The sequence below is a fragment of the Notolepis coatsorum genome (assembly GCF_963971535.1).
Source record: "Notolepis coatsorum genome assembly, chromosome: 16".
NCBI lineage: Eukaryota > Metazoa > Chordata > Actinopteri > Aulopiformes > Paralepididae > Notolepis > Notolepis coatsorum.
In genome coordinates this window covers 15,874,939-15,902,202 of record NC_140180.1, presented here as the reverse complement: position 1 = coordinate 15,902,202, position 27,264 = coordinate 15,874,939, and the positions used below count along the sequence as shown (strand labels likewise).

The 27,264-nt window shown below is 45.9% G+C and overlaps 1 protein-coding gene across 2 annotated transcripts in view; it reads right to left on the bottom strand.

The window, feature by feature from the left end:
- ctbp1l (C-terminal binding protein 1-like) overlaps positions 1 to 27,264 on the bottom strand; it is a 68,241-nt gene that overhangs the window by 22,237 nt on the left and 18,740 nt on the right. For both annotated transcript variants that reach the window (XM_084332424.1, XM_084332425.1), the window contains exons 4-6: positions 12,585 to 12,739; positions 4,550 to 4,694; positions 2,401 to 2,607 (exon numbers count right to left, since the gene is read on the bottom strand). In XM_084332424.1, coding sequence (XP_084188550.1) covers positions 2,401 to 2,607; positions 4,550 to 4,694; positions 12,585 to 12,739 — 507 coding nt within the window. The remainder of the gene's footprint in view (positions 1 to 2,400; positions 2,608 to 4,549; positions 4,695 to 12,584; positions 12,740 to 27,264) is intronic.

Below are 27,264 nucleotides of genomic sequence, written 5' to 3'. Positions count from 1 at the left end.
GCTACCGTAGTGGCCCCTCGCTGTCGCACTCTCCCATCTTTCTGCCCGATTAAACCACCAGATCCCAGACACTGGGCTGGCTTTTGTCAAACTGAAATCTATTTAGTCCTCCTGTGAATGTTTTTTTGTGACTCGTCGTTACTTCATGTGTCTGAATTCCATGCCGCTTTAAGGCCAAATTATACTTCTGCGAAGGAATGTCCTTGGCTCTATTTTGTGTCCAGCTGCAGGTCGTAGGCCTCGCCGTGGCCTTGGGCACTGGTGGCGCTGCTCTCGGCAAAGCATTGGCACCACGTTCCAGTATAAAGTTGGCTTTACTCCTGGAAAGTGATCCAATATTGTTGCTAACCCATCGTCGCACCAGTGCGTCCAATAAAACATGAAGGTCATTTTTTTTTTTTAAAGTAATCCTACTTTCCACCTCCCATCATGCACCACGTGTTCTCCTGAAGCCTGACGTGGCTCTCTCTCTCTCTCTCTCTCTCTCTCTCTCTCCATTTTGCAGATATATTTGGTCAATATTCAAATCCGGTTTCTCCTGCCTGTTAAGTCCCGCCCCAACAGACTGGTTCAATTGGAAACGCATTGAAATCACGGAAGCGAAACACAAATCGGAACACGTGGTGACCTGAAAAAGGTGCTGCAAGTGGTATCCTTTTGTAAAGTAAGTCACCTACGTGTTAAAATAGTAGCTCTACATTCTGACAGACATCACTGATATATAGAGTCAGTGTCTGGTCAGTAACATGGGTCTCCCAGCCCCTCCACTCGGCAGTAAACAGGAAATACATTTCCTGGTATCCCGTTCTCACTTTATCCAATCTGGAGAGAGAACGCCACACTGCAAAAATGGTCTGACAAAAATAAGAAATAGGATGTGTTTTAAAACAAGTACAATTATCTATTTTTTTGCAAGATTTCTTGAAATAAGTCAAAAAGAAAATGTAGGTTTTTCTCTCCTGATTGGATGAAGTGAGAACGGGATACCAGAAAATTTATTTTGCATTTGTAGAATGTAGAGGTATTTAACACTACCACTTACAGCTACTTTCTAGAGCCACGGTGTTGCTGAATAAACCTGATCTTACTTCAAAAGCGACCTGGATGTTTTGTAGAACATTATGATGTTAATGGATGTTATAGTTTGATGTTATAGTCCATATACTGCCGCTTAACTTTCACCAGTAGCTTCTGTGGCCTCTGTGTGGAGAAGAGTTACTTTTTTACCTCATCGTCCACTTCCACGTGTTTCACAAACAAGAGTCGTGAAATATGAAGAAGGTTAAAACAGAACATGAAATGATATCAGAAAAGGAATCTGTGATACAAGAGCCGTTCCATTTATCTTCATATTCTCAAGAGGGAGGATCCGACGTTTTACGACAGATCCTCTTTCGCAAATATAATGTGAAGAGAATTCAAAAGTCTTGTGCCACGCATTCCTTTTTCTGATATACTTTCATGTTCCGCTTCAACTCTCTTCATATCTGGGTTTAGAAGACGGTTGTTTGTGGAACGAGGTGGAAAAGGAACTTCATCCTGCACACAGCGACCACAGAAGCTACTGGTAAAAGTGAAGCATATGGACGTATATCACAGTGAGGAGGAAACATATATAATAAAGCATAAAACATTTTTAATCGTTTGCCAGCCCTATTATTTCCCCCATATCACCCAGTCTACCCCCCCTCCTCCCCCAGCCCTTCAGGTCTCCCCCTCCTCACCAGCCCTTCCTCCAGGTCCACCACCCCCTCCTCCCCCAGCTCTTCATCCAGGTCCACCCCCTCCTCCCCCAGCCCTTCCTCCAGGTCCACCCCCCCCTCCTCCCCCAGCCCTTCATCCAGGTCCACCCCCTCCTCCCCCAGCTCTTCATCCAGGTCCACCCCCTCCTCCCCCAGCCCTTCCTCCAGGTCCACCCCCCCCTCCTCCCCCAGCCCTTCATCCAGGTCCACCCCCTCCTCCCCCAGCTCTTCATCCAGGTCCACCCCCTCCTCCCCCAGCCCTTCCTCCAGGTCCACCCTCTCCTCCCCCAGCTCTTCATCCAGGTCCACCCCCTCCTCCCCCAGCCCTTCATCCAGGTCCACCCCCTCCTCCCCCAGCTCTTCATCCAGGTCCACCCCCTCCTCCCCCAGCCCTTCATCCAGGTCCACCCCCTACCCCCCCAGCCCTTCCTCCAGGTCCACCCTCTCCTCCCCCAGCTCTTCATCCAGGTCCACCCCCTCCTCCCCCAGCCCTTCATCCAGGTCCACCCCCTCCTCCCCCAGCCCTTCCTCCAGGTCCACCCCCTCCTCCCCCAGCCCTTCATCCAGGTCCACCCCCTCCTCCCCCAGCCCTTCCTCCAGGTCTACCCACCCTCCTCCCCCAGCCCTTTACCCAGGTCCACCCCCTCCCTCTACTCACCCAGGCCGATGATGCCCAGCGTCTCTCCGCGGATGCGGGCAGCCCCCCCGGCCACCTCCCTGATCTGCTCCACGCTGGAGGCGCGGGTGCCCTCCCTGAGCGCCTGGTGCATCCAGGTGACTCGCCGGTAGAGGTTGAGGATCAGACACAGCGAGGTGTCGGCCGTCTCCTCCACCGAAGATGCTGGCACATTACACACAGCGATGCCTGCAGGGAGAGGTGGAGGAGAGAGGGGGAGAAGAGAGGTGAAGAAGAGAGGTGAAGAAGAGAGAGGGGGAGAAGAGAGGTGAAGAAGAGAGGTGAAGAAGAGAGAGGGGGAGAAGAGAGGTGAAGAAGAGAGGGGGAGAAGAGAGGTGGAGAAGAAGTGGAGAAGAGATGAGACTCAAAGATGAACAGACATGATGTGTAAAGAATCAGGTTCAAAAGGCTGCTCTTTTTGCATATAGATTCTATTTACAGTCCTCTCCACTTAAAAGCTTTTTTAAAGACCACTTTTACTCCTTAATAAAGCAAACAAAGCCTCTGGGCATTTCAGAGGGATCCTAGGTGTGGCGAGTGCCCTTTTGATATTTGAGCCGTTGGGAGCTGTTGGCCTCCCCCCAAAGAATGCTGCCGTCTGGCCTGACAGGATCTCTGAGGGGGGAGTATGGAAGGTATATGTATTACTGTATATATATATATATATATATCAAGCTGCTCCCACAGCAGCTCAATGGGGTTGAGATCTGGTGACTGCGCTGGTCACTCTATTACAGAATACCAGCTGCCTGCTTCTTCCCTAAATAGTTCTTGCATCATGTGGAGGTGTGCTTTGGGTCATTGTCCTGTTGTAGGAGGAAATTGGCTCCAATCAAGCACTGTCCACAGGGTATGGCATGGCATGGCGTTGCAAAATATAGTGATAGCGTTCCTTATTCAAAATCCCTTTTATCTTGTACAAATCTACCACTTTACCAGCGCCAAAGCAGCCCCAGACCATCACATCACCTCCACCATGCTTGACAGATGGCGTCAGGCACTCTTCCAGCATCTTTTCACTTGTTCTTCTGCGTGTCACAAATGTTCTTCTTTGTGATCCAAACTCCTCAATCTTCGATTAGTCTGTCCATAACACTTTTTTCCAATCTTGCCCTGTCCGATGTCCGTGTTCTTTTGCACATATTTTTTCCTTTTATTGGCCAGTCTCAGATATGGCTTTTTCTTTGCCACTCTGCCTAGAAGACCAGCGTCCCAGAGTCGCCTCTCCACTGTAGACGTTGACACTGGCGTTTTGCGGGTCGTTTTATAGCTTCTCTAACCAGCAAAACCATTTCAGCTGTGCCAACGTAATTGCACAAGGGTTTTCAAGGTTTTCCTAATCATCCATTAGCTTTCTAACGCGATTAGCAAACACACAATGTACCATTAGAAGACTGGAGTGATGGTTGCTGGAAATGGGCCTCTATACACCTATGTAGATATTCCATTAAAAACCAGACGTTTGCTGCTAGAATAGTCATTTACCACATTAACAATGTATAGAGTGTATTTCTGATTAATTTAATGTTATCTTAATTGAAAAAAAAATGCTTTTCTTTAAAAAAAAATAAGGACATTTCTAAGTGACTCCAACATTTTGAACGGTAGTGTATATGGAGCCATATATGAACAATATTTTAGTGGAACATAAAATAATGGGGGGGAAAACTAAACATTGTGGGTGCCTGCTGGGATTATTGTATGTCGATCTGGTTTTGTGTACGGTTGGTCTTGGTGCAAATCTGTGCATAAATGCATGCATGATTTTGTACCCATTTGTGTGTGTGTGTGTGTGTGTGTGTGTGTGTGTGTGCCTGTGACGACAGGTGTATGAGGTGTGTGTGTGTGTCTAAGATGTGCCTGTGATGACAGGAGTATGAGGTGTGTGTGTGTGTGTGTGTGTCTAAGAAGTGCCTGTGATGACAGGTGTATGGTGTGTGTGTGTGTGTGTGTGTGTGTGTGTGTGTGTGTGTGTGTGTGTGTGTGTGTGTCTAAGATGTGCCTGTGATGACAGGAGTATGAGGTGTGTGTGTGTGTGTCTAAGATGTGTGTGCCTGTGATGACAGATGTGTGTGTGTGTGTGAGTGCGTGCGTGCGTGCGTGTGACTAACGGGTGTTAACGGGGTCTCACCCAGGTCTGCAGCTGCTTTGATGTCCACGTTGTCGAAGCCGGAGCCGATGCGCACGATGACGCGCAGCCCTTTGAACTTGTCCAGGTCGTCTCTGGACAGAGTGATGGTGTGATACAGCAGGGCCCCCACCGCCTCGTTCAGCACCTACACACACACACACTTAGTCATTTAGCTAGGGCTCATGAAATATTGTAAGCCGTCATTTGAGGCTTTATAAAAGCAGCACAATGAACACATCTGTCAGTCCGACCTCATCTTAAATAACAAACAGCATTGCTTGTTGTAATTAACAAAGAGAGGCAGAGTTGATTTTGCACAACAATTTTTTTTTTTTTTTTTTATCGAATTTCATTTTCATATTCGAATCCCATGCCCATCGAACGAAGCTTCGAAGTATTTAAGACAGCCCTACATTTAGCTGACGCTTTTATCCAAAGCGACTTACAAGTTCTGTATGACAAGTCATCAGGAAGGGCACAACTCTATCAGCTGAGTAACAATGTTCATCAAAGTGTTGAGTGCTACAATGTAGGTTAGTTTATTAGGACAAGTGCATGACAATAAGGTTAGTTAGGGTTAGATATATATATTGTTTTAGATAGTGGTTGAAGAGGTGCATCTTTAGTCAACGGCGAAAGATTGGACGGGTTTCGCACACACACACGCACAGGTGGGATGGTAACTAAAGTGAATCACTATGTACCGACCGTGATGCTCTATTGATTTTATGAAGAAACCTCTGCGCACAGCCTCAAAACAGGCAGCATATTACTAGAGAGTAAAAGAGTTCATAGAAATATATTATAGAAAGTAAAGTCCGGATTTAAGTGGTTACCCCTCTCTCTCTCGAATTGGTTATCATGGGTTATTTCTCGTGTGCGTTTGTGGCTCGTCTAGGGCTGGGTATCAAAATGTGGTATAGAGCAAATTGCTTCAATACTATATAAAGCAGCGGTTCTCAAACTACGGGTCGTGAGCCAAAGTGGGGTCGTGGGTAGGTGACAGCGGATTGGCAAGTATAAAATAAAAATAAATAAAATAGAGTTCAACAACGTGTGCTTTTATTTTGATATTCCTTAATTCCACGTTGAAATTACACGATACATTAACCCTTTCACTGCCACACTACCAAATGGTTAACCCTTTCACGGCGATAATACAGGTGGTTAACCCTTTCACTGCCACACGACAAAGGGTTAACCCTTTCACTACCACACTATAGAAGGTTAACCCTTTACTATCGCACTACCGACGGTAACCGTGGCATCTGTAGTGTGGCAGTGAAAGGGTTAAGTGGGGGGGGTCGCCAAAGAAAATCCTAAATAAAATGGGGTTGTGGTAGAAAAAAGTTTGAGAACCCCTGCTATAGAGTGTTGAAAAATTCTGCGGCAGCGACATGTGTGCCAGTGAGCCAATAAGCATGTTTGTTGCGAGACATAACATTTATTCTGTTCAACCACAACCCAGCTACATCCGACGTGTAACAAAGCCTCGGATTGGATCACAAAGCACATGTGACGCACATAATATACACAGCTGGTATACAAAAGTCTTGTTGAAAGTGTGATAACGTTTGATATCTCTCGACCTGGTTTGGAAACCTTGGGGCCAAGAAGAAGAACAAATTGGCAAGGATTGTCGACATGGCCAGTAAAGTTATAGGGAAACCACAAAGATAAGTGTCTGAGTTTGTTGTATGTATTTCGGAATAGGGACAAGGCTCAGCGGATATCGTCGGATCCTTTGCATCCCCTTCATGGTGAGGTTGACATGCTTCCATCTGGAAGGCGCTATAGAGTTCCCCTAGCCCCCAAAAAACATATTTAAGAAGTCCTTCATCCCACATGCCATTGCTCTGATGAATTCTTAGATTTTAACCATGGTACTGGTTAGGTACCTGAAGCTCTATCCCTGACTGTTGTTGTTTCTCTTGTCGTCTATGGATTGGGCTGTTTTGGGTCAATGTATTTTGTGCCTGTGTGGTGTTTGTATCGTGTCGTCTTGTTGATTGCGACCATGGTGAAGCCAAAGACAGATTTCCATGAAAGTGGACAAATAGAAATATCCATTTATCCAACTCAGCAAATTGAGGTATTGAGGGGGGAAAGTATCGTTTTGATATCAATATCCAGGTATCAGTATTGGCACAGCTATCGAACAGACACCATTGTAAAAGCAACAGAAATAGAAGCCTGTGGGCTTGTTGTTCTTCACCGTGTCCCACAGAGCTTCAGCTACTAGGGGTGCAACGGTACACAAAAACCACGGTTCAGTACGTACCTCGGTCACGGTTTGGTACGGGTTTTCGGTACAGTGGGGGAAAGTCTGGCTTTCCATGTTCCACTCAGGGGTGATGTAGTGTGTAGTAACTAATTGTACTTGTAGGGCTGTCAACAAATATTCTATATTGAAATTAATAATCGACTCGTTAATTTCAATGAACACCCGGCGCTTTGCGCAAATTATATTTTGGGAAGGGGTGAACTTGAGCTTTGAATTCAATTCTGCACGCAAACGTTCTGCACGTGCGTTCGTTAGTACGGATACGTGTACCTTTACACCCCCATTATCAGCTCCACACAGACACAACCTCTGCTACAAAAGGTATCTGCTGAGGTGAGGGGCCCCGAATGACGAGCAGACAAGTAGAGGCCCTCGGCTTACATCTCATTTTTTTTTATTTTTTTATTATCTTTCTTCCCCTCCTTTTTCCCGATTTTTCTCCCATCCCACCCTTCCTGGTTGTTGCGTACTTTCCCCTACTGTTGGTCCGGGAGGCGGGAGACTGTCACATGCTTTCCTCCGACGCATGTGCAGCCTGCCGGCAGGCCAACCTGGCCGCGCAGGTTCTCACCGGGGAGAGTGCAGCGTGTGGGAGGCCACACTATCTCTCCTTAGTTCCAACCCTTGCTGAGCAGGCGCCCCGACCGAACTGTAGGGGTCGCTGTCCACAACGCCCAGGACCCACCCTTCAGCTTTCCCACCCCCTGATACAGCCAATTGTATCAGTGTGAGAGGCCAGCCAAGCTGATAGCAACGCCGGGAGCTGGATTCGAACAGGCGAATCCAGTGTCTCCCGGTGTTGGTGACGAACGTAATATCCGTGCGCCACCTGCCCCCCCCTACATCTCATTTCAAACCGTTCTTTAAACTTGAAAGGCAACAGAGGTCTCCCTCATGTAGAGTGTATACAGAAATAAGCAAGAAATAATAACCGCATATAAAATCATAACGCGATAACAAATCAATCAAAACACGTACAACTCGAGTGACAAAGGTTGTAGATCAAGGTTTTAAACTCTGCAACAGAGGAGAGAATCACAAGCTTTAAGGACTGTAGGGAGTTAGGGGGCAGCATGCAGAGATTCACCCTGTTCAGAGCAAACCCTTAAGGACCAGCCAGTCACTAGAACGGGTTGCATAGGTTCCAACATTCCATTCCAATAATGATGTAGGAGGTAGTTTACCAATAATGATGTAGTATAAGGAGGTAGCTTACCAATAATGATGTAGTATAAGGAGGTAGTTTACCAATAATGATGTAGTATAAGGAGGTAGCTTACCAATAATGATGTAGTATAAGGAGGTAGCTTACCAATAATGATGTAGTATAAGGAGGTAGCTTACCAATAATGTATGAAATGAAACTCATAAGACCACATAAGGCTAGCGTCATTGGCGGTCAGTTACATCCATCTAGCCAGCCACTGCACTACGAACTGCTAGCCAGCTACCTTTTCATTCACAATACAACAGCCAGCTACTCAGGGATGTGATTGCACCTTAACACATCCAGCGCCAAAAACGCTGTCCAGCGTTATTGGCTGCCATGCGTTGACCACCAGGATCGCTGTACAGCGTTTTTGAGATCAATATTTAATTTTTTCGCCATGGCATTCATAATTCATATACCCACTCCCGGTCCTGCAGCTGGACCTTAGATGTGACTGCAACGACGGCTCAATACCGCCGCCTGGTGGATGGTCGGGCGAGTTACACTCGCAGACAGGATGTGCCATCAGTGCATCGATGAAAACCATCCGGCAGTAACATCTCGTTACGGGACTCCCGACAGACACTATGTACATAATGGATCGCTTTCTAAACTTAATAATCAATATGATTTCGCCGTTTATTGCGCCATACAAACCGGAAATGGACCTAGGCGATCGGCATCGTATAATTGGGATCTTTCACCGCCAGTCTCATTGGCCCACAGTAAGAGGAATATAACGTTATTTTCAACCCGATTGTGCGTTTCCTTGTTTGCAAACCATCTGATCAATATATCCACCCAACCTACATAAAGCAGTTACTGATGATCGGGGAATTATAAACGACCCCCCCCCCCCTTTCCTCCGCGCATGATGAGGCATAATGTATACCGATCATAACCATTTGAGTTTTTTGGTGTAGCGTGTATGGGGGGGAAATGGCAATCGATAATCTATATAATGCGTTTGGGCCTATAACTAGCGTTTTTGGAATTACAGCAGAAAAGATTAAAAACATACTTATATTCTAGAAGGTATATTAAAGGTGTCATGCAGTGCTATTCCTAGCACTATTTGGGCAACTTTACACACTTCCTGTGAGTCTATGTAACACATGTGTAATTTTTATTCCAAAAATAATCATTGTTTTATATTTCTAATCTTGTACTCAAAACCAGCATTTTTCAGCCTCATGAAATCAGGCTATTATTGGCTTGGCTCCACCCACACTTTGAGTGACAGCCACCCACCAAATAGCTCCGCCCATATCCCCGTCATTCCATCCAGGTAGAGGTCTGAGGTCTTAGGTTTCAGGTTTTTATTTCGACACGCAAAAACATATACCGATTTTACTAACTAATACAACATGGATGTACATTATGTTTGGGATCCAGAGAGCGACCCACAGTTTGATCCCGAAGAAGAAGAAGAAGGCGATTTGCTACAGCGAGGCTTACATTACATCGTTTCCGATTGGTAAGTTGATTAATTGCACTATTAGTTACTTACTGTTATATAATAGTTGTGTACTTCTGTCGCGCGCGGCCCGTCGAAAACACACACTCACTAACGTTAGATTGTACTGACACTAACCCCCAAACAACAGCGATCGAGGCTTACGTTACATCGTTTCCGATTGGTAAGTTGATTAATTGCACTATTAGTTACTTACTGTTATATAATAGTTGTGTACTTCTGTCGCGCGCGGCCCGTCGAAAACATTGGCGACCAGTCTTGCGCCGATTTATAGGCCAGAGGACAGAGGTTTGTTTACAAACCGATGTACTTTCTAAGAGCTATATATATAATTTATAGTATTGCTATCTGTCCATTCTCATTGTCACTTGAGTGCATAAACCGTGCCTTCATAATGGCTTAAAGAAAATAAAAATCCATCAGTTGGTTGTCATTTTATAGCGTCGTGAATATATGGTTTATCGCACTTTTCGTCTCGTCTTTTTTCCCGGGAGCTAGATAATAGGCTAAACGTTGGCGCCGTTATATCAAACGCCATTTCTGCTGTATATATACAAATGAAATAAAACAAACTGCGTAGCATCCGGACTATTACAGAGCATCTATGGATGAAATGGGGGCGGCGGGGAACGCCGATTAGTATTATTGATTAGCAATACAGTGTGCGTTCAGGTAGCCAATGTCAGTGATCGATCACGTTAGGTTTTAAAACAATGTCCAATCCAGCTGTAATTTGGGGGAATAGTATCCTACCGTCAGGCCATGTGATCGCCGGCAGCATTTCGTCATTAGTCATCGGAAAATCGGTAGCTCTACAACCAGGAACATTACATCTGCGGGGTTTGCTGCTCATCGTGAAATTGAGGCGAGTGACGGCAATTTCTGTTTCCAGGTTGTATCGGCTCCAGGTACCAAGAATGGAGGCGGGCATTAGGTAAAACCACACAGCCAATCACATCACCTTGCGCTATAAACAGCGCCCGGTGACGTTGCCCAGCTCGTCAAATCAACATGGCCTGATTTACTAGAGGCAAACAGGGGATGGGCTGTAGCTGAGGAATTCGTCAATATAGTATTTAGGCCCAAAAACACATTGATACGAACTCCTATTACTATAATACAATGCTAGAGACTGAAAAATGACATTTATAACGCATAGCCCCTTTAACACAACAATGTATGAATGAAAAAGTATAACGTTCCCACATCCTGAACGATAGATAATCGATGTTGAATGGGCCATAGTAATGTCAATATAGCAATACAATTTTAAAAGTTATAGCCCTGCAAAGAAGGTAAACATCTCCATAGGCTTACAGCGCTGGCAGAGAGGGGCATGAGATGGGCAATACCCCCGGCGGGCTATGTGTTAAGAAAAAAACCTGAAAAATGTCTAAACTATCTTTTTCTTTTTTTAACACTCTATTTGAATGAATGAACACATTTTATTTGTATAGATTGAACTGTTCACAGGGAAGAGGAAGGTGGGAGAAGAAAGGGACAAAGAAAATGAATCAAATATCTCAGTGTCCCCCTAAAAAATTTAAAGGGGGTCATCTTGACGCCTCCCAAGTCATCCTGGCTCAAACACTAACGTTAGGACCTTATCTTTTCTTCTTTGCAACCAGATTGTGCAACACCTGTAACCGCCTCATCTGGAAGTCTTGCCTACTGCGAAGGGCTGCAGTTGGACTAATGGACTTGCTTTTCTTTTGCTCGATTTTGAGAATGAAGGTTGACATTTCTCCATCTCAGCGGCTTGGTCTAGGTCGGCTTCTGTACCTCATGCTTGAGAGTTTGATGTTTCTACAGAGCTTCACATTAACTGGACGATGCTTGCGTTTAGCTTAGACCAGGTGGAAAAATAATCCAAACATACATAAAGCGCAATATTATAATAAACATTTAAAAAAAAAAATCATGATTTTAGGTCCGAAAAACTGGAAATCCGGTTAAAAACGGAAAAATCACATCCCTGAGCTACTGCACTACGAACTGCCAGCCAGCTAGCTGGCTACCCTTAACCCACAATACAACAGCTATCCAGCCAGCTACTGCACTACGAACAGCCAGCTAGCCAGCTGGCCACCCCCAATCCAGCCAACCGTACAAAATACAGTCTCAGCCAATCACATCGATTTGTACAGTTAGTTAGCTAGCCATTCCATTGCGAATTAAAAAGGTAGCCAGCCAGCCAGCCAGTATTAGCTAGCTAGTAGCTAGGTAGCTAACGTTAGCCAACGGAAGAACGATAGCTAGCTAGCCAACGCTAGCCAACAGCTGCAAGCCTGCAACAACAAACGCCAATGATGTTATCAGCCGTTGATATAATGAGCTATCAGTACATAGCCAGCTAGATAACGTTAGACAACGCCTCATGTATTAAACTAAAGTTAATCGTTTACTGGGCCATTTTGTTTAATGCTTCAGTGATGTTGAAAGAAGAGCTGTCAAGGCTGTGTTATACCTTCTTGTGGATCTCCTGTGTGTGCGTTAGCTACCTTCTCTGGATCTCCTGTGTGGACTGTGTGTTTGTGTTTGTGTGTGTGTGTGTGTGTGTGTGTGTGTGTGTGTGTGTGTGTGTGTGTGTGTGTGTGTGTGTGTGTGTGTGTGTGTGTGTGTGTGTGTGTGTTATACCTTCTCGTGGATCTCCTGTGTGGGCTGTGTGTGTGTGTCTCTGTGTGTGTCTGTACCTTCTCGTGGATCTCCTGTGTGGGCTGTGTGTGTGTGTCTCTGTGTGTGTGTTACCTTCTCGTGGATCTCCTGTGTGGGCTGTGTGTGTGTGTCTCTGTGTGTGTGTTACCTTCTCGTGGATCTCCTGGGTGGACTGTGTGTGTGCGTGTGTGCGCGTGCGTGTACCTTCTCGTGGATCTCCTGTGTGTGTGTGTGTGTGCGTGCGTGTACCTTCTCGTGGATCTCCTGTGTGTGTGTGTGTGTGCGTGCGTGTACCTTCTCGTGGATCTCCTGTGTGTGTGTGTGTGTGCGCGTGCGTGTACCTTCTCGTGGATCTCCTGTGTGTGCGTGTGTGTGCGTGTGTGTGTGTGTGCGTGTGTGTGTGTGTTACCTTCTCGTGGATCTCCTGTGTGGACTGGGCGTCGCAGAAGGCCACGGTGGCCACGTCCTTGAGGATGGGCATCTCCACCGTACAGTCGCGCCCGTCCAGCAGGGCCACCAGGGGCCGCGGGTGCATCGGCCCGTTCAGGATGGGGGGGCGGATGCCTGGGAGGAGGGGGGCGAGGAGGAGGAGGAAACCGTGAATACAGGTCGTCCAATGTTTGTTTTCCAATCAATTATCTTGCAGACAATGTGTCCCAGTGACCCCCCCTTATTAAAGTCTTCTAAAGAAGGCAGGCTGTCCGTTTCATGTTCAATACGTTCCTCCAGCCACAGATCCACAGAGAAAACAGGCTGGATTCCTTCCAGTTTAAGATAAATCAGTGTTTTGGTGGATAAGAAACCAGATATATCCAGAGCCGCTCGACAGCGACTCCCACACCGCCGTCTGGTTTCGGGCGCAGCAGACGTGGTGCTACGCGGGGAAATTGACACTAAAAAACACAACTCTTTGACATTATGGATTTTACTTCTAAACCAAAGTGTCTCAACAGCCGGACGTTCCCCAAAGCCGATCAAGTAATGAGCCTCAAATCGTCACATTTGCGCCGACATAAATCCCGCCGCTTGCTGTCCATCTTGGATAATCTGGATAAGTGTGATTGATTACACGCTCTGCTCAGAATCTTGTATAATAATCCTATATCTCCTCGCACATTTAGAGGAGCTCCTCCCGGCGTGCGTGCCGAAGTGTCCCTGAGCAACGCACTGAACCCCTAACCCCTAACCGATGAGCAGGTCGTCACCTTAGGCGGTCGCCTCTGGCCGCCTGGGCTAACGGGGTGAACGTGAGGCATCATGAGTTGTAAAGCGCTTGGGATAAAAGCGTTACATAAATGCCAGTCCATTTACCAGGTGGGCGCGTTAACCCTTTCACTACCACACTACCAACCAAGGGTTAACCCTTTCACAACCACACTACAGACGGTTAACCCTTTCACTACAGACGGTTAAGTGGTAGTGAAAGGTTAACCTTCTGTAGTGTGGTAGTGTGTGAAAGGGTTAAACTCACTACTTTTTTTCCCTCGACCAAATCAAGGATACAAAAGTAGTCTCTTAAAAGGGCAGACGGTGTGTGAAAACACACACAGCCACGAGAACAGCGCTCAGACACAACATCACAACACATTCCTGCTCTTCTGTAAGATCACAGTGTGTGCCAGAGCCAGCAGGTCACTAAATCAAGACGATTTACTACTAGTACACACACTCTGTTCAGACATGGATTTTGTATCCAGATTGTGCCCAGATCCAGCCGGGCTGGGCGATTAATCGAGTTTCAATTCACTCATTTGTCTTCCCACGATCATAAAAACAAGATAATCAAAATAAAGCTATTATTGTGCCGCATGCCGCGTTGCTCTCATTTCGCCCTGTGTTGTAAATGCAGCGCACCATTCCTTCACAGCGGTGCGCTCCACCACCTCACCCTCCCTCAAGCCCAAACGCGTGTTGCTTTTTAACAGCGGAGGAGTGCAAGAATGTGACAATGTGACCATGTGACCGCGGCAGCGCGAGAGAGCGGCAGTGCGGAAATAGGCCGTCTATTGCCATTCTCTAAGACAAACGCTAACCTTAACCAGCTCCTTAACAGCGCCTAAACTTAACCCTTCTAACCTTAACCAACTCCGAAACAATGCCTAACCATAACCTTAACCTTAACCATGCCTAACCTTAACCGGCGAAAGAATACAAGTTAAAAAAAAAATAAAAAATTGATGGGATTCGAACTTGAAACCAACGGCAGGACCGCCGCGCTGCCAGGTGAGCTAAGCTTCGAATGAGAATCATGGCGGTTTACGGCTAAATAATGCCGCAAGCTCTGCCGCTCCGCTCCGCTCTGCGGTTGCCGCACCTGCCGCGGGGCGTGTCGCAGCCAATCAGGGAAAACGCGGAAGCATTCGGCGCACTCCTTCGCTGTTAATAAGCAATAGGCAGCCCAAACAGTAGGTTCAGCATCGTGTGGAGGGGGAGGAATCACGGCACGTTTTCTTCAGTTATTTTTAAACATCTTTGGTAACTTGTAGAAGACGACAGACAGGCAGCCATTGGTCGAGAAGAAAGGTAAAACAAATTCAGTCGTCGTCATACGACGTTCTCAAATGCATGAGTAATCTATGAGGTCATCGTGATTACAATATCAATCAAAATAATCGTGATTATGATTTTTGCCATAATCGAGCAGCCCTACCAGTCGGTCCACACGTGGCGTCAGAATGTGTCTCCACGACGCGTGTCTCGACTGACCTATCGTGTTTAGGGGCGACAGTGGCTCGGGAGGTAGAGCAGTGGTCTGGTAATCCGGAGGTTCCCGGTTCGATTCCCCGCTCCTCGCGGGCAGCGTGTCGAAGTGTCCTTGAGCGAGACACTTAACCCCTAACTGCTCCTGATGAGCAAGTTGGCACCTTAGCACGGATGCCTCCGCCGTCAGTGTGTGAATGTGTGAGTGAATGGGTCAAATGTGAGGAACAAATTGTAAAGCGCTTTGGATAAAAGCTGCTATATAAATGCAGCCAATTACCATTTACATTACAATGTGTGAAGTGAAATCCCTTTCATTTACAGAGACCACACAACTTTTCAAATGCTTCCTTCCCGATAGTGAAAACGAAGGGGCATCACACTAAACAACCCGCTGGCCCGTTATGATGGTCATTATGCGCCGCACTGCTGAGGTGATCAGCGCACAACAGGGACATTTGCGCAAACAGACACACACTGGGACTATCCACTCGTTATTCGACTCGTATTCCAATACAGAACGTCGGAAAAGATCAGAAATTGCATTTGCAAGCGGAGAGCAGGGTGACAGACGACGAGTGTCTCCGGCGATGACGGCCGTCTACAAAAGCCGCTCGGGCCCCATCTCATACAAATCACACAGCGCTTTCCTCGCGTATCCATTCCACACTCACAGGTCGCGCCAGAATTGCCACTCGATATTAACCCTTTCACTGCCACACTACAGAAGGTTAACCCTTTCACTACCACACTACAGAAGGTTAAACTTTCACTACCACACACTACAGACGCCGGTTTCACTAGTGTGGTAGTGAAAGGGTTAACCGTCTGTAGTGTGGTAGTGAAAGGGTTAACCGTCTGTAGTGTGGTAGTGAAAGGGTTAACCATCCATCTATAGTGTGGTAGTGAAAGGGTTAACCGTCTGTAGTGTGGTGGTGAAAGGGTTAACCTTCTGTAGTGCGGTAGTGAAAGGGTTAACCTTCTGTAGTGCGGCAGTGAAAGGGTTAACCCTTTGTCATAAGACAGTGACAGGGTTAACCTTCCGTGTTGTCGCAGTGAAAGGGTTAACCATTTGGTAGAGTGGTAGTGAAAGGGTTAACTGGAGCGTCCTTTACGACCTTAGATCTTTTCCGGTTGTGCTCGTATGAATGAATGTATCTACAGAAGAAAAATAAATCAACTCTTTCGTAATAGTTTGTAACAGTGAATTTGTAACAGCGGGCACTGAGCAAATAAGTCCCCTCTGGAAATAAAAATAAATAGTGCATTTATATAGCAGCTTTTATCCAAAGCGCTTTACAATTTTGTTCCTCACATTCACCCATTCACACTCACACAGATGGCAGAGGAAACCACCATGCAAGGTGTGCCAACCTGCACACCGGGAGCAATTAGGGGTTAGCAGGGCTGCTAAGCTTTTTCACTAGGGGCACACTTGCCCCTAAATGAGAATATTTTTTTAGGGGCACATTTTTTTTTATAAGAATTTTACCATTATTAAAAAAATATGTTCCTCCTGCCTCATTACTGTGGTCCTTTTATTTAACATTTAAGTGCGTTTGTTTTCAGGTTTGTATCTTTTATAATGAACCAACTGAGAAAGTGTGTAAATCACTAATAGAACAAAAACAACAAACTGTGTGTGTGTGTGTGCGCGCGCTTGTAGTGCTCCTTGAATGAGATCACCACAACACACACACCATTGCATTAATCAGGAGGACAAGAAACTCTGCATACCTTTGTTTCACAATGAAAAGTGCTTTAGAAATCAAATGAATTATTATTATTGTAAATAACCCCATGAAAGGTTTATTATTTTTATGGGTAATTAATTACCCGCTTCATATTTGTGATGTTACTGGTTTCAGGGTGTGCCTAAAGTGATCCATGTGTTGGGCCGTTTATAGAGATCTATGCCAATTAATGTTTATGTATATCCGGGACTTTTTTTTATAAAGAATTGAGAGGTATTTGTATATGTGACCTTTATTTTGAAAACAGTGTTGCGACGCAACCTTGTTTAAGTTTGCGCTTTTGACAGTGAAATGTTCAGTTCAACTTAGCTCGAAGGAAAGACTAATCAAAAAGGTTTAATTGACCCGTATGAGGCTCTTACGGTAGGGACTTTGTTTATAGAAGTGGAATGTAATACTATGCAAAACGAGAAATGAACAGTGATTTTACCAGCAGTAAGTTGCAAGCCACTTTCATTTCATATACGGGGAACCGTGACAATTATTAGTATTATCTTATTTGCATATTGTCTCATTATTAGATAGATAGGATTGATCCCCGGAGGTAAATTTAAGTAGACAGTATTTAATGAAAAACGTCCCAATAGTGGGCGACTCACCTAATGCATGGCTGAACGGAACGTTAGAAGTGTGTCCCCGTCAATCATCACTGCCAGATCTGACTTAATTTAATCGGCTATGGTCTTTTATCATCTCTCCACATCGGACGTGGTTGTCATAAGATGGACTGATATCCGCTCCGTTCTTCTTGCAGAGCAAAATTAGCGGCTTAAACTTATTGAAATGAAGTTCTTCTTTGGCGATGCAATAGCCCATATTATTATTGAAAGGAAGATGCCACATTCAGTTTCGTTTTAGATTGTGCGCTAGGAATTATGGGATTTGGTGTTGGATGTATGGACTCTACGCAGACAGGGACATGGTATTTAATCGCACGATAGAATACAACTACCAAGCAGGGGAGGAAATTAGGCCACTTTACTCGCCAAATGAGAGTATTTTTTACGTTTGGCGAATAATTCATGAAGAGCACTCGCCAGTCTGGAGAGTACTAGTAATTACAAAACAAAACAAAAAAATCATTCTGCAATCTGCTGATTCGCTCACTGGCACAAGCCGAACTCTGACTCCCCCCTTGATTCCTCCCATTTGCGCCTCATAATAATCCAACCATAACCAATGAACATCATCGTTGTACAGATGCGCTCTAAGCTCCTCCAATGAACACTCATTTTCTAGAAGATGCCGCCCATCTAGGGGAAGTGGACAGATCACTGCGCGCGGACCTACAGACTCCTGCCACCGGCTTGACAACGTAGACAAACTTAGACAAAAACACATCAGTGGATGAAAATAATTGCATGTAGAGTCGTCGCTTTCGGATATCAGTGCGGTCTGACATGGGGGCGAACAACAGCATGCGACGCGTCTCCTTCGAGTCGGATGAGAATGACAAGTCAACCAGCATTAGCCGGCTAGCTACCTAGCATGTAACAAGCTACCATAACGCGCGTTCAACATAGTGGACTATACTGAGCGGCTTTGCTTAAATGCAGCCGAGTGACATTTTATTATTACCGGGTTTCCCCCCATATCACCACTCGCCCATATGCCCTTCACAACGGTGATGTTGTCATACTTGGCATTCAGAATACACCTGCTGAACCCCTAGCGTTGTCGATTCGGTTCCAATGTATTGTCATCTTACAGCACAAGTACAGTACAACCAGAATACATTTGGCATACAACCAGAGTGCAAATGTAACAAGTCAAGTTGTTTTATTTAGCCATTACATTACAGTGAAATGCTTGGTTCTTTCACTGCCCAACTCAGTCCAACCTAGACCAGCCCAACCTAGTCCAGCCCAGCCCAGCATCTTTCACTGCCTAGTTCAGCCCAACCCAGTCCAGAATAGTTCCCTCTTTCATGTTAATATGTGATATCCTAATATTTTGAAGAGTAGAGACAGTGTGATTAATACATGTTGTATGCTAATATTGTGAAGAGTAGAGACTGTTATTAATGTTTTATGCTAATAAATATTTTAAAGAGTAGAGACACAGTGTGGTTTTTACTATGATTGAAAATCAATTTAGACGAAGACATGCAAAGAAGTAATTATCACAATTAGCGATTTTTTTTTGGCTGGTAAAAAAATCAGTTTGTCTGGTAAAAAAAATCAGATACTCGCCAGTTGGCTGGTAAGCCAAAAAGTTAGTTTCCTCCCCTGCTACCAAGTATATAGCGTGGCCGAGATTCACTCCACACGCAAATATTTTTTGCACTCAGGCTATCGCAGTAAGTTCATTCATTGCCGACAGATTCTTTCATAGCACCACAACATTATGTCGCACTGTACACTACAGCCCTGGTTGTAGACTAATGTTTAAAAAAAAATTATCCAATTTGAATGGAATAATTTAGGAGTGAAATGCAAATGAAGGGTTGAAATCACTACTCGCAAGGCTGCCCCCAAATATTATTTTCCACTCGCACGGGCCAAATTAAGGGGCAATTTGCGATAATCCCGTCGCAGTGTACAGCCCTGGTTAGGTGTCTTGCTCAAGGACACATCGACACGCTGCCCGGGGAGGAGCGGGAATCGAACCGGGAACCTTCCAGACGACTGCTCTACCCTCCTGAGCCACCGTCGCCCCTGGAAAGACCGCAGGTGGTCCTGAAGAGGCACGGGGCTACATCAGACAAATATATTATCTTACTTTGAATTCATTCTAACTAGATTTTTTTTGGGGGGGGGGGGGGTGACAATATAGCCTTTATTATAGGCGTTTTGAAGAACATGGTGGATAAAAGCCAGCTTGTGCAACTTGAGAAGCGACTGGAGAGGAGAGAATAAGGATGACGAGAGGAGGAGCAGATACTTCATAGGATTATATAGGAGAAGGTTAACAGCCTGAAGACCCCAGAGGAGCTGACGCACAGCAGACTAGGCGCTCCTTCAACGTGACCCAGGACACCATCATGTTCCCACTGCCAGCAGGACGTGACCCAGGAGGACACCATCATGTTCCCACTGCCAGCAGGACGTGACCCAGGAGGACACCATCATGTTCCCACTGCCAGCAGGACGTGACCCAGCAGGACACCATCATGTTCCCACTGCCAGCAGGACGTGACCCAGGAGGACACCTTCATGTTCCCACTGCCAGCAGGACGTGACCCAGGACACCTTCATGTTCCCACTGCCAGCAGGACGTGACCCAGGAGGACACCATCATGTTCCCACTGCCAGCAGGACGTGACCCAGGAGGACACCTTCATGTTCCCACTGCCAGCAGGACGTGACCCAGGAGGACACCTTCATGTTCCCACTGCCAGCAGGACGTGACCCAGGACACCATCATGTTCCCACTGCCAGCAGGACGTGACCCAGCAGGACACCATCATGTTCCCACTGCCAGCAGGACGTGACCCAGGACACCATCATGTTCCCACTGCCAGCAGGACGTGACCCAGCAGGACACCATCATGTTCCCACTGCCAGCAGGACGTGACCCAGGACACCATCATGTTCCCACTGCCAGCAGGACGTGACCCAGGAGGACACCATCATGTTCCCACTGCCAGCAGGACGTGACCCAGGAGGACACCTTCATGTTCCCACTGCCAGCAGGACGTGACCCAGGACACCTTCATGTACAACACAGACCACCTCCCAATGTGGTCCCAGTGATCGGATCTCAACGAGTCTCGGGTGCAATAAATCAGTGTGACGATAATTTCACAGATTAGACGATTAACCGGGGGGAAAAAACAACAATCGATTATTTATTTATTATTTATTACTGTGGAGTCCCGGCTATAGGCAGAATCACGAACAGTGGGTTTAAGAGAAGTTATTTATATTTCAAATGTGATTCATTCATTCATTGCGCACTAGTTAAGATGACACGTTAAAATTAACACCCGCCAAGCGGCAATGGCGTGTATATTTCCTCTTTGGCTGGTAAATTACAGAGGCTACTCAGCCACTCTGGAGTATAAAAAAATAAAAGAATTGGGAGCCAACTTTCTGAATTTTCCGAAATTTCATAAAAGAAATAGCTTCTGTTGTCAGCAGTCGCTTCTATACGTGTGTGTGTGTGTGTGTGTGTGTGTCCGTGTGTAGCATGAGATGCGTGCACCGCTTACTTCAAATTGTATGCGGTGATGAACGGTCTTTCCCAACGGAACACAGGTTACTTAACGTTACACAGGTCGAGCTATGCACGCTTAGCTTGCTAACGTTAGTTTATAAGGTGTCATCTGCCAACAAATATGTTGTTTCAACAAATGGATCCACAAAATGGATTACCATCCAAACATTATTGAAGACTCCTTTGACCAGTAAGTAGGTACTACATAGGGGGAGCTCCAGTAGCTCACCGCATATCTCGGCGCTATTTCTGCGTCTGGGAAAACCGTGCTGCGTCACGGATCTGGTGGACTCGAGTTCGATTCCCGGACCCGCCGTCATTTGCCAGAATGTCTTCCCCTGATCTATATCCTGTTTCACCCTGTATCTGTCGGTCATGCTTGACCAGAAAAGCGATAAACGGTACTACATACATCTTAACTTTTATTAACTATTTTTGACCGCAGAACAGCGTTTCCGTTAGCCGGTAATTACCGGTATTTGACCGGCAAAATATGTTGAAGTCCGAATATTTAAATCTCTCCGGTCATAATGTCCGGTGAAAATAATTCCTCTAAGCACAATTTTATTATTTGAATTGTATTAAAATAGGCTAAAATTGGGTGGCTACGTGGCGTAGTGGGCAAGGCGCTTGCCACGAATGCAGAGACGCTGGGCTCGCCTGTTCGAGCCCAGCGCTCCACATTGCTTTCAGTTTAGCTGGTCGTTCATACTAATACATATTGGCCGTATTAGGGGGTGGGAAACTGATGGGTGGGGATCGGGCGTTGTGGACAGCGACTCCTACAGGTCGGTTGGTGCGCCTGCGCAGTAGAATCAGGAAGTGTCGGGGGCAGCGTGAGCCTCCCACGCGTTACTCCTCGCCACTGAGAGATCGAGCTGCGCAGGTGAAAAGATGCGACTGCTGTTACCTCAAGTACCGGAGGGGACTTGTGCTATGTATGACTTAGTCCACATTGCAGCCGGCTTGTGGGAGGCAAGAAACAGCGTTCGTGACAGGGGAGGGTTGAATTGGATGATACGAAATTGGGATGGGAGAAAATATAGAAAATGGGAGAAAAAGTGAAAAAAAAAAAAAAAAAAAAAAATGGTAAAATTAAATAGCCTATGCGATGAACGAAACAATCATTACATTTGTTTCATTGTTGCTTCACTCTGATAAAGCGCGGATGGCGCCGCTCAGATGTGAATCTTTTTTTTCTTTCTTTTTTTGAGCCTGTCTGGCCACCATAACGACAAACAGGTATACGAGCGAGAGAGAGAGATGGCCAAACAAGCTAAGCTTAACAAATATTTCATGAAACCAAGCACAAGCAGGTCTAATAATAATGACAACGAAGATGAGTCTGAAGTCACAGAGACCGCCGATGCCGTGGTGGCTCCCGCGGAAAAGAAACAGAAATGTCGAAAGTTCAGGCCCGAGTGGAAAGTTAAATTCTCCTGGCTGAGGTGCGACATTATAGTCTAGTAGTCTAGCCTCTATGATGTACGAGAGATAACATTGATTGAACGTACACAATGTACACTTTATTGATTGAACCACAAAGAGCATCCCCAGTCTGCTGCTACCGTTGCGAGCCTCGCAGACGTCCACCTGTTCCAATGGGATCTATCAAAGTCGAACCAACCAGACGACCCCGCTGTTCTCGCAGGTACAAAACGGATAGGCACAACGAGAGACGGGGTGAGTGAGTGTTGACATTTTTTAAATCATATGCAACTGTTGGTTGACTGCCGTGTCACATAGTAATGCATATTATTGATTATAACTAAATGTAGGCTATAATGAAATCAACAAATGCGTTACGAGCATGTGGCTCGTCCTCTCTGCATGTGGCGACGAGCTAGCAAACGAGGCAATGTGATGATCAACTACAGTTTGCTGTGTGTTTAGTTGAACATTATGATATGTGTGACGTGTCTGATACAACGAGGTGAAGCGATGTCGACTCGAGATTCATTTGGGGGTGCGTGTGACAGCTGCTGCAGTGCGAGCCTGCGGGGCGGGAGCTTGATGCTGGATTAGCGTATCGCACTAACTTGGGAGGCGAGAGATAGTAATTTGATTCTGCAAATCAATTTCTCATTCTTCGCTTGATGTAATTAATACAAATGTCCAATATAACGGAATTCGTTAGCTCATAAAAATGTGATTATAACAGTTTAAAACTCTGACCGGAATTTCTCGAATATGTCCGGGGATAGAAATCTTGCAGGACACCCAGACCGGCACGAATATGTTCTAACGGAAACGCTGCCGCAGAAATATGCGCAGATGTTCTATGTTATATGCGTAAATGTCCGCTATGTGCCTAAAGTCAAGACTCGACAGTGTGTGTGTCTCGACCCCCCTTCCTAGTCTCACACGCAGAAGCATACTGGTAGTACAACGGTGATTCAGAATGCATGTTGCCAACGCAATTTGACGGTGACTGTCTCGGGTTGCTACTGTATAGAACAGAATGGTAGCCAACACTCATGATTTGTGATTGATTGTTGGTTAATTATGAAATGTTAATCTTATTGTTTGAGAAAGAGTATTAGAGTATTCAAAGCCTGGAAAATGGTATTCAGGACAGCCCTACACTATAGCCCCTTACGTGACTGCGGTTTGCAAGCCTGGGGCTTTTGTGACCGCAGTCACTTGCTCATGGGATGCGACCACTTTAGAAAATACCAACCAAGTGTGAATGCGGGCGTGGGGGTGTCAAAAATATATCAGATATGAATTTCAAAGATACCCAGTGTACAATATGGGTTTAACACAGCTTTACAGTGTTGTCTGGAAGCTCGGAGTTGCTAATAAACAGTTTAATCATTGTTACTCCACGAGTGGCAATTACAGAGCGAGCCGTGTATTTCCGCCATTGGTGTCACAGCGCATTTTAAAAACACCCCCCACGCCCGCATTCACGCTTGGTTGGTATTTTCTAAAGTGGTCGCATCCCATGAGCAAGTGACTGCGGTCACAAAAGCCTCAGGCTTGCAAACCGCAGTCACGTAAGGGGCTACTACACTAAATATATATGTTTTAATAAATTATCTGCATTTTAAACTATTAACGTCCGATGACTAGTCATTCCTTCAGTCCACTCAAAAGTTATGCTAAGATTCCTTATGTTGTTGCATATGAGAGTATTATATAGTAATAGTAATAATTAGGGATGTCCCGATCGCCTTTTTTTGCTTCCGATCCGATCATGTGATTTTAAATATCTACCGATTCCGATCGTTCCCGATCCGATCTTTCACATTAGTAATCAATTTTGACGCATTTGTGTCAGAAACTGGCGGAGCAAGAAGCCCCTCTGTTGCCTATAGTCCGGGGCGCGAGCGCGGCGGCTCTTGTTATTACATTCATATGTGCTTCATATGAGAAATATTAAAAGTTTCAATATATGTTTGCACATTAGTATACATTCAGTGTTCGACTTACGTAATGATTAGCTCCATTCTGGTCTGAAACGCCGACGATAATCCTCAGTCACACAGCAAATAATTGCCGTTATCTGAAAAGTTAGTCTGAAAACTCCGCCTCCTGCTGCTTCATGAGTTTTTCCTCCACGCGAAATGTTCTCCTTGCAAACATTGCAAGTGCTGTTGGACTGGCTTGACTTTCTATTTTAAAATGCTTAGTTACAAACCTCTAGCAGCTGCTCAAGTCAGTGGATAACCATGTTTCGGGGAGCAACGTGTTGTTGTGATGTGAGCGTCTAAAATGAAAGGGTAAGTTTTTGTTGCAACGGTGTAAATTAAAGGGGATGTGTTTGTTGTGGACAATTATTCTGCTCTGTGTGACAATAAATACATTAATGATATATTATATGTAATTTAAAACCAAAACTAAGGCCTCCGTATGAGTTTAAGACGTGAACATGGTCATGTTTGTTGAAAAAAAAAAAAAAAAAAAACTTTTTTTGACTGCAGGTCCCCTGAGTTTGCTCTGAACAGGGTAAATCTGCATTTTGCTATGATGCCCCTCTAGCTCATGGAATGCACTCCCAACAGTCCTTAAAGCTTGAGATTCTCCCCTCTGCTGCAGAGTTTACAACCTTGACCTCCAACCTTTGTCGATCAGGCTATTTATGTTTGAATTTATTGTTTTCCTTACTTGTCTAATTGTATATGTTGTGATTTTATGTCCTTTTTTTTTGCTTAACTCTTTGCTTAAACCTCAGTTACCTTTCGAGTTTAAACAGAGGTTTGAAATTAAATACAATCAAATCGCAGACCTGGTGCAGTCACACACCTACGCTTAGACTCTGATCGACCGAGTCCACAGAGATTACCGGCGAGCCGCGGCCCCTTTTTGTCTGCACTACCTGAGGCGGCGTGAAGGTGCTCCCATAGTCGAGCGTACGTGGAGTCGACTCCACGGAGGTCCGCGCGGACTCAAAAGTGCGAAGCTCCAATTTTCTAATGCGCGGACGTCCGCGCTGCTCACTTGGGTGTCACACAAAACGCTGCTCTGCGTTTCGGTTGACATCGACCTGCATTTAGGATTGGTCCGGTAAAACGTTGGCAGGTAGATGACGCTAAATTTTGTTTTACTATCGCTAATTGTCACCCATTCCAATTCATATACATTTGGACCATGTCTTTTTTCATCATCTGAAGAAACTTGAGATGTTTGAATGGCTTTTCTAAAGGAAGTGTGTAAAACTGCCAGTTTTATTTCAAAATATTGGAAACGGATATAACACTCTTTATTTTGACATCGGATGACGACGACATAACAGAAGTTGAACAGCGTGGGGAAAATTGCGCGAGACAGACGGGAATTGGTCCGCGGAGGTCCGCTCGACTACGAAAGCTCAAAGTGTCCGTGCGGACCTCCGTGGAGTCCGCTCCGCGTACAGTCCACTCGACTATGGGAGCACCGTGAGACACCACGCCTCGCCTCGCCTCACACCACGCCGTGAGACACCGCGCCTCGCCTCACACCACAGCCCACGCCGTGAGACACCGCGCCTCGCCTCACACCACAGCCCACGCCGTGAGACACCGCGCCTCGCCTCACACCACAGCCCACGCCGTGAGACACCGCGCCTCGCCTCACACCACAGCCCACACCGTGAGACACCGCGCCTCGCCTCACACCACAGCCCACGCCGTGAGACACCGCGCCTCGCCTCACACCACAGCCCACGCTGTGAGACACCGCGCCTCGCCTCACACCACAGCCCACACCGTGGACAATACGGCGTCTCGCCTCACACCACAGCCCACGCCGTGAGACACCGCGCCTCACACCACAGCCCACGCCGTGAGACACCGCGCCTCACACCACAGCCCACGCCGTGGACAACACCGCGTCTCGCCTCACACCACACAGCCCACGTCCTTACGCTCCTGAAAACAACCTCCTGTGTGACTCTTATTTAGATAAAGCCTTTCATGTGGAGGAGGGAACGGCCCGGGGGACTGGCTCTCCCTCCGTGTACGTGTCTGACTGTCTCCCCGCCCGAAGGTGCGTGTGGGCGGGCGTATGAAGCGGGTTATACAAGTCTACAGTGTGTGTAACAGAATCCGCCGCGCGGCACCGTGGGCTTCTGGGCCGCCGGCCTGTTCGGTGTTCCGCCGTCAGCCTCCGTCTCTTTTCACCCTTTCACTGCCACACTACCAAACGGTTAACCGTTTCACTGCGACAATACACACAGGTTAACCCTTTCACAGGCCACACAACAGCAACCGCCGGTAGTGTGATAGTAAAGGGTTAACCTTCTGTAGTGTGGCAGTGAAAGGGTTGAGACAGAAATCTATTACAATCAAACAACTGCCTCTTTGAACTGCTGCGGTCAGGCAAGCGATACCGGAGTCTCATGGCAAGCACAGAGAGACTCAGAAGAAGCTTCTATCCCCAGGCCATCAGGTTGCTCAACGAACAATAACACTATGCAACAACCATCAAATGCACTCACAGCACACATATCCACACGCACACACTCACTTTAAACAAACAACACACTGCAGCACCCACTCTCCACACTTTAGAACACCTAGACACACTTTATATTTATTGGCAAAGAATTTGCACTACAACCCATACCTCAGTACACCTTACTGTAAATTGTACCTAAATTGTACCTCATCCCATTTCTGCTTTGCACTAGTATATAGTATATTATATAGTATATTGTATAGTATATTGCATAGTATATTGTATGGTAACTCAGTTACTTCTATTCTGCATTGAACATTGTACATATGTACATACTGAACACTTGTGTCTACGTACGTGACTTTTATTTTTTACATTCTATTTTTACATGCTATACTTTTTTTATTTCATGCTTATCTTTTTTGTCTAGCACAGTCTCTGGAGCGTAACAGAAAGAAGCATTTTGTATAAAAGTATTCTGTACTTCTGTATGACAACTATTAAAGAAACTTGAAACTGTTATAGATTAGATCCATTACAATCTTTCTGTTATAGATTAGATCTATTACAATCTTTCTGTTATAGATTAGATCTATT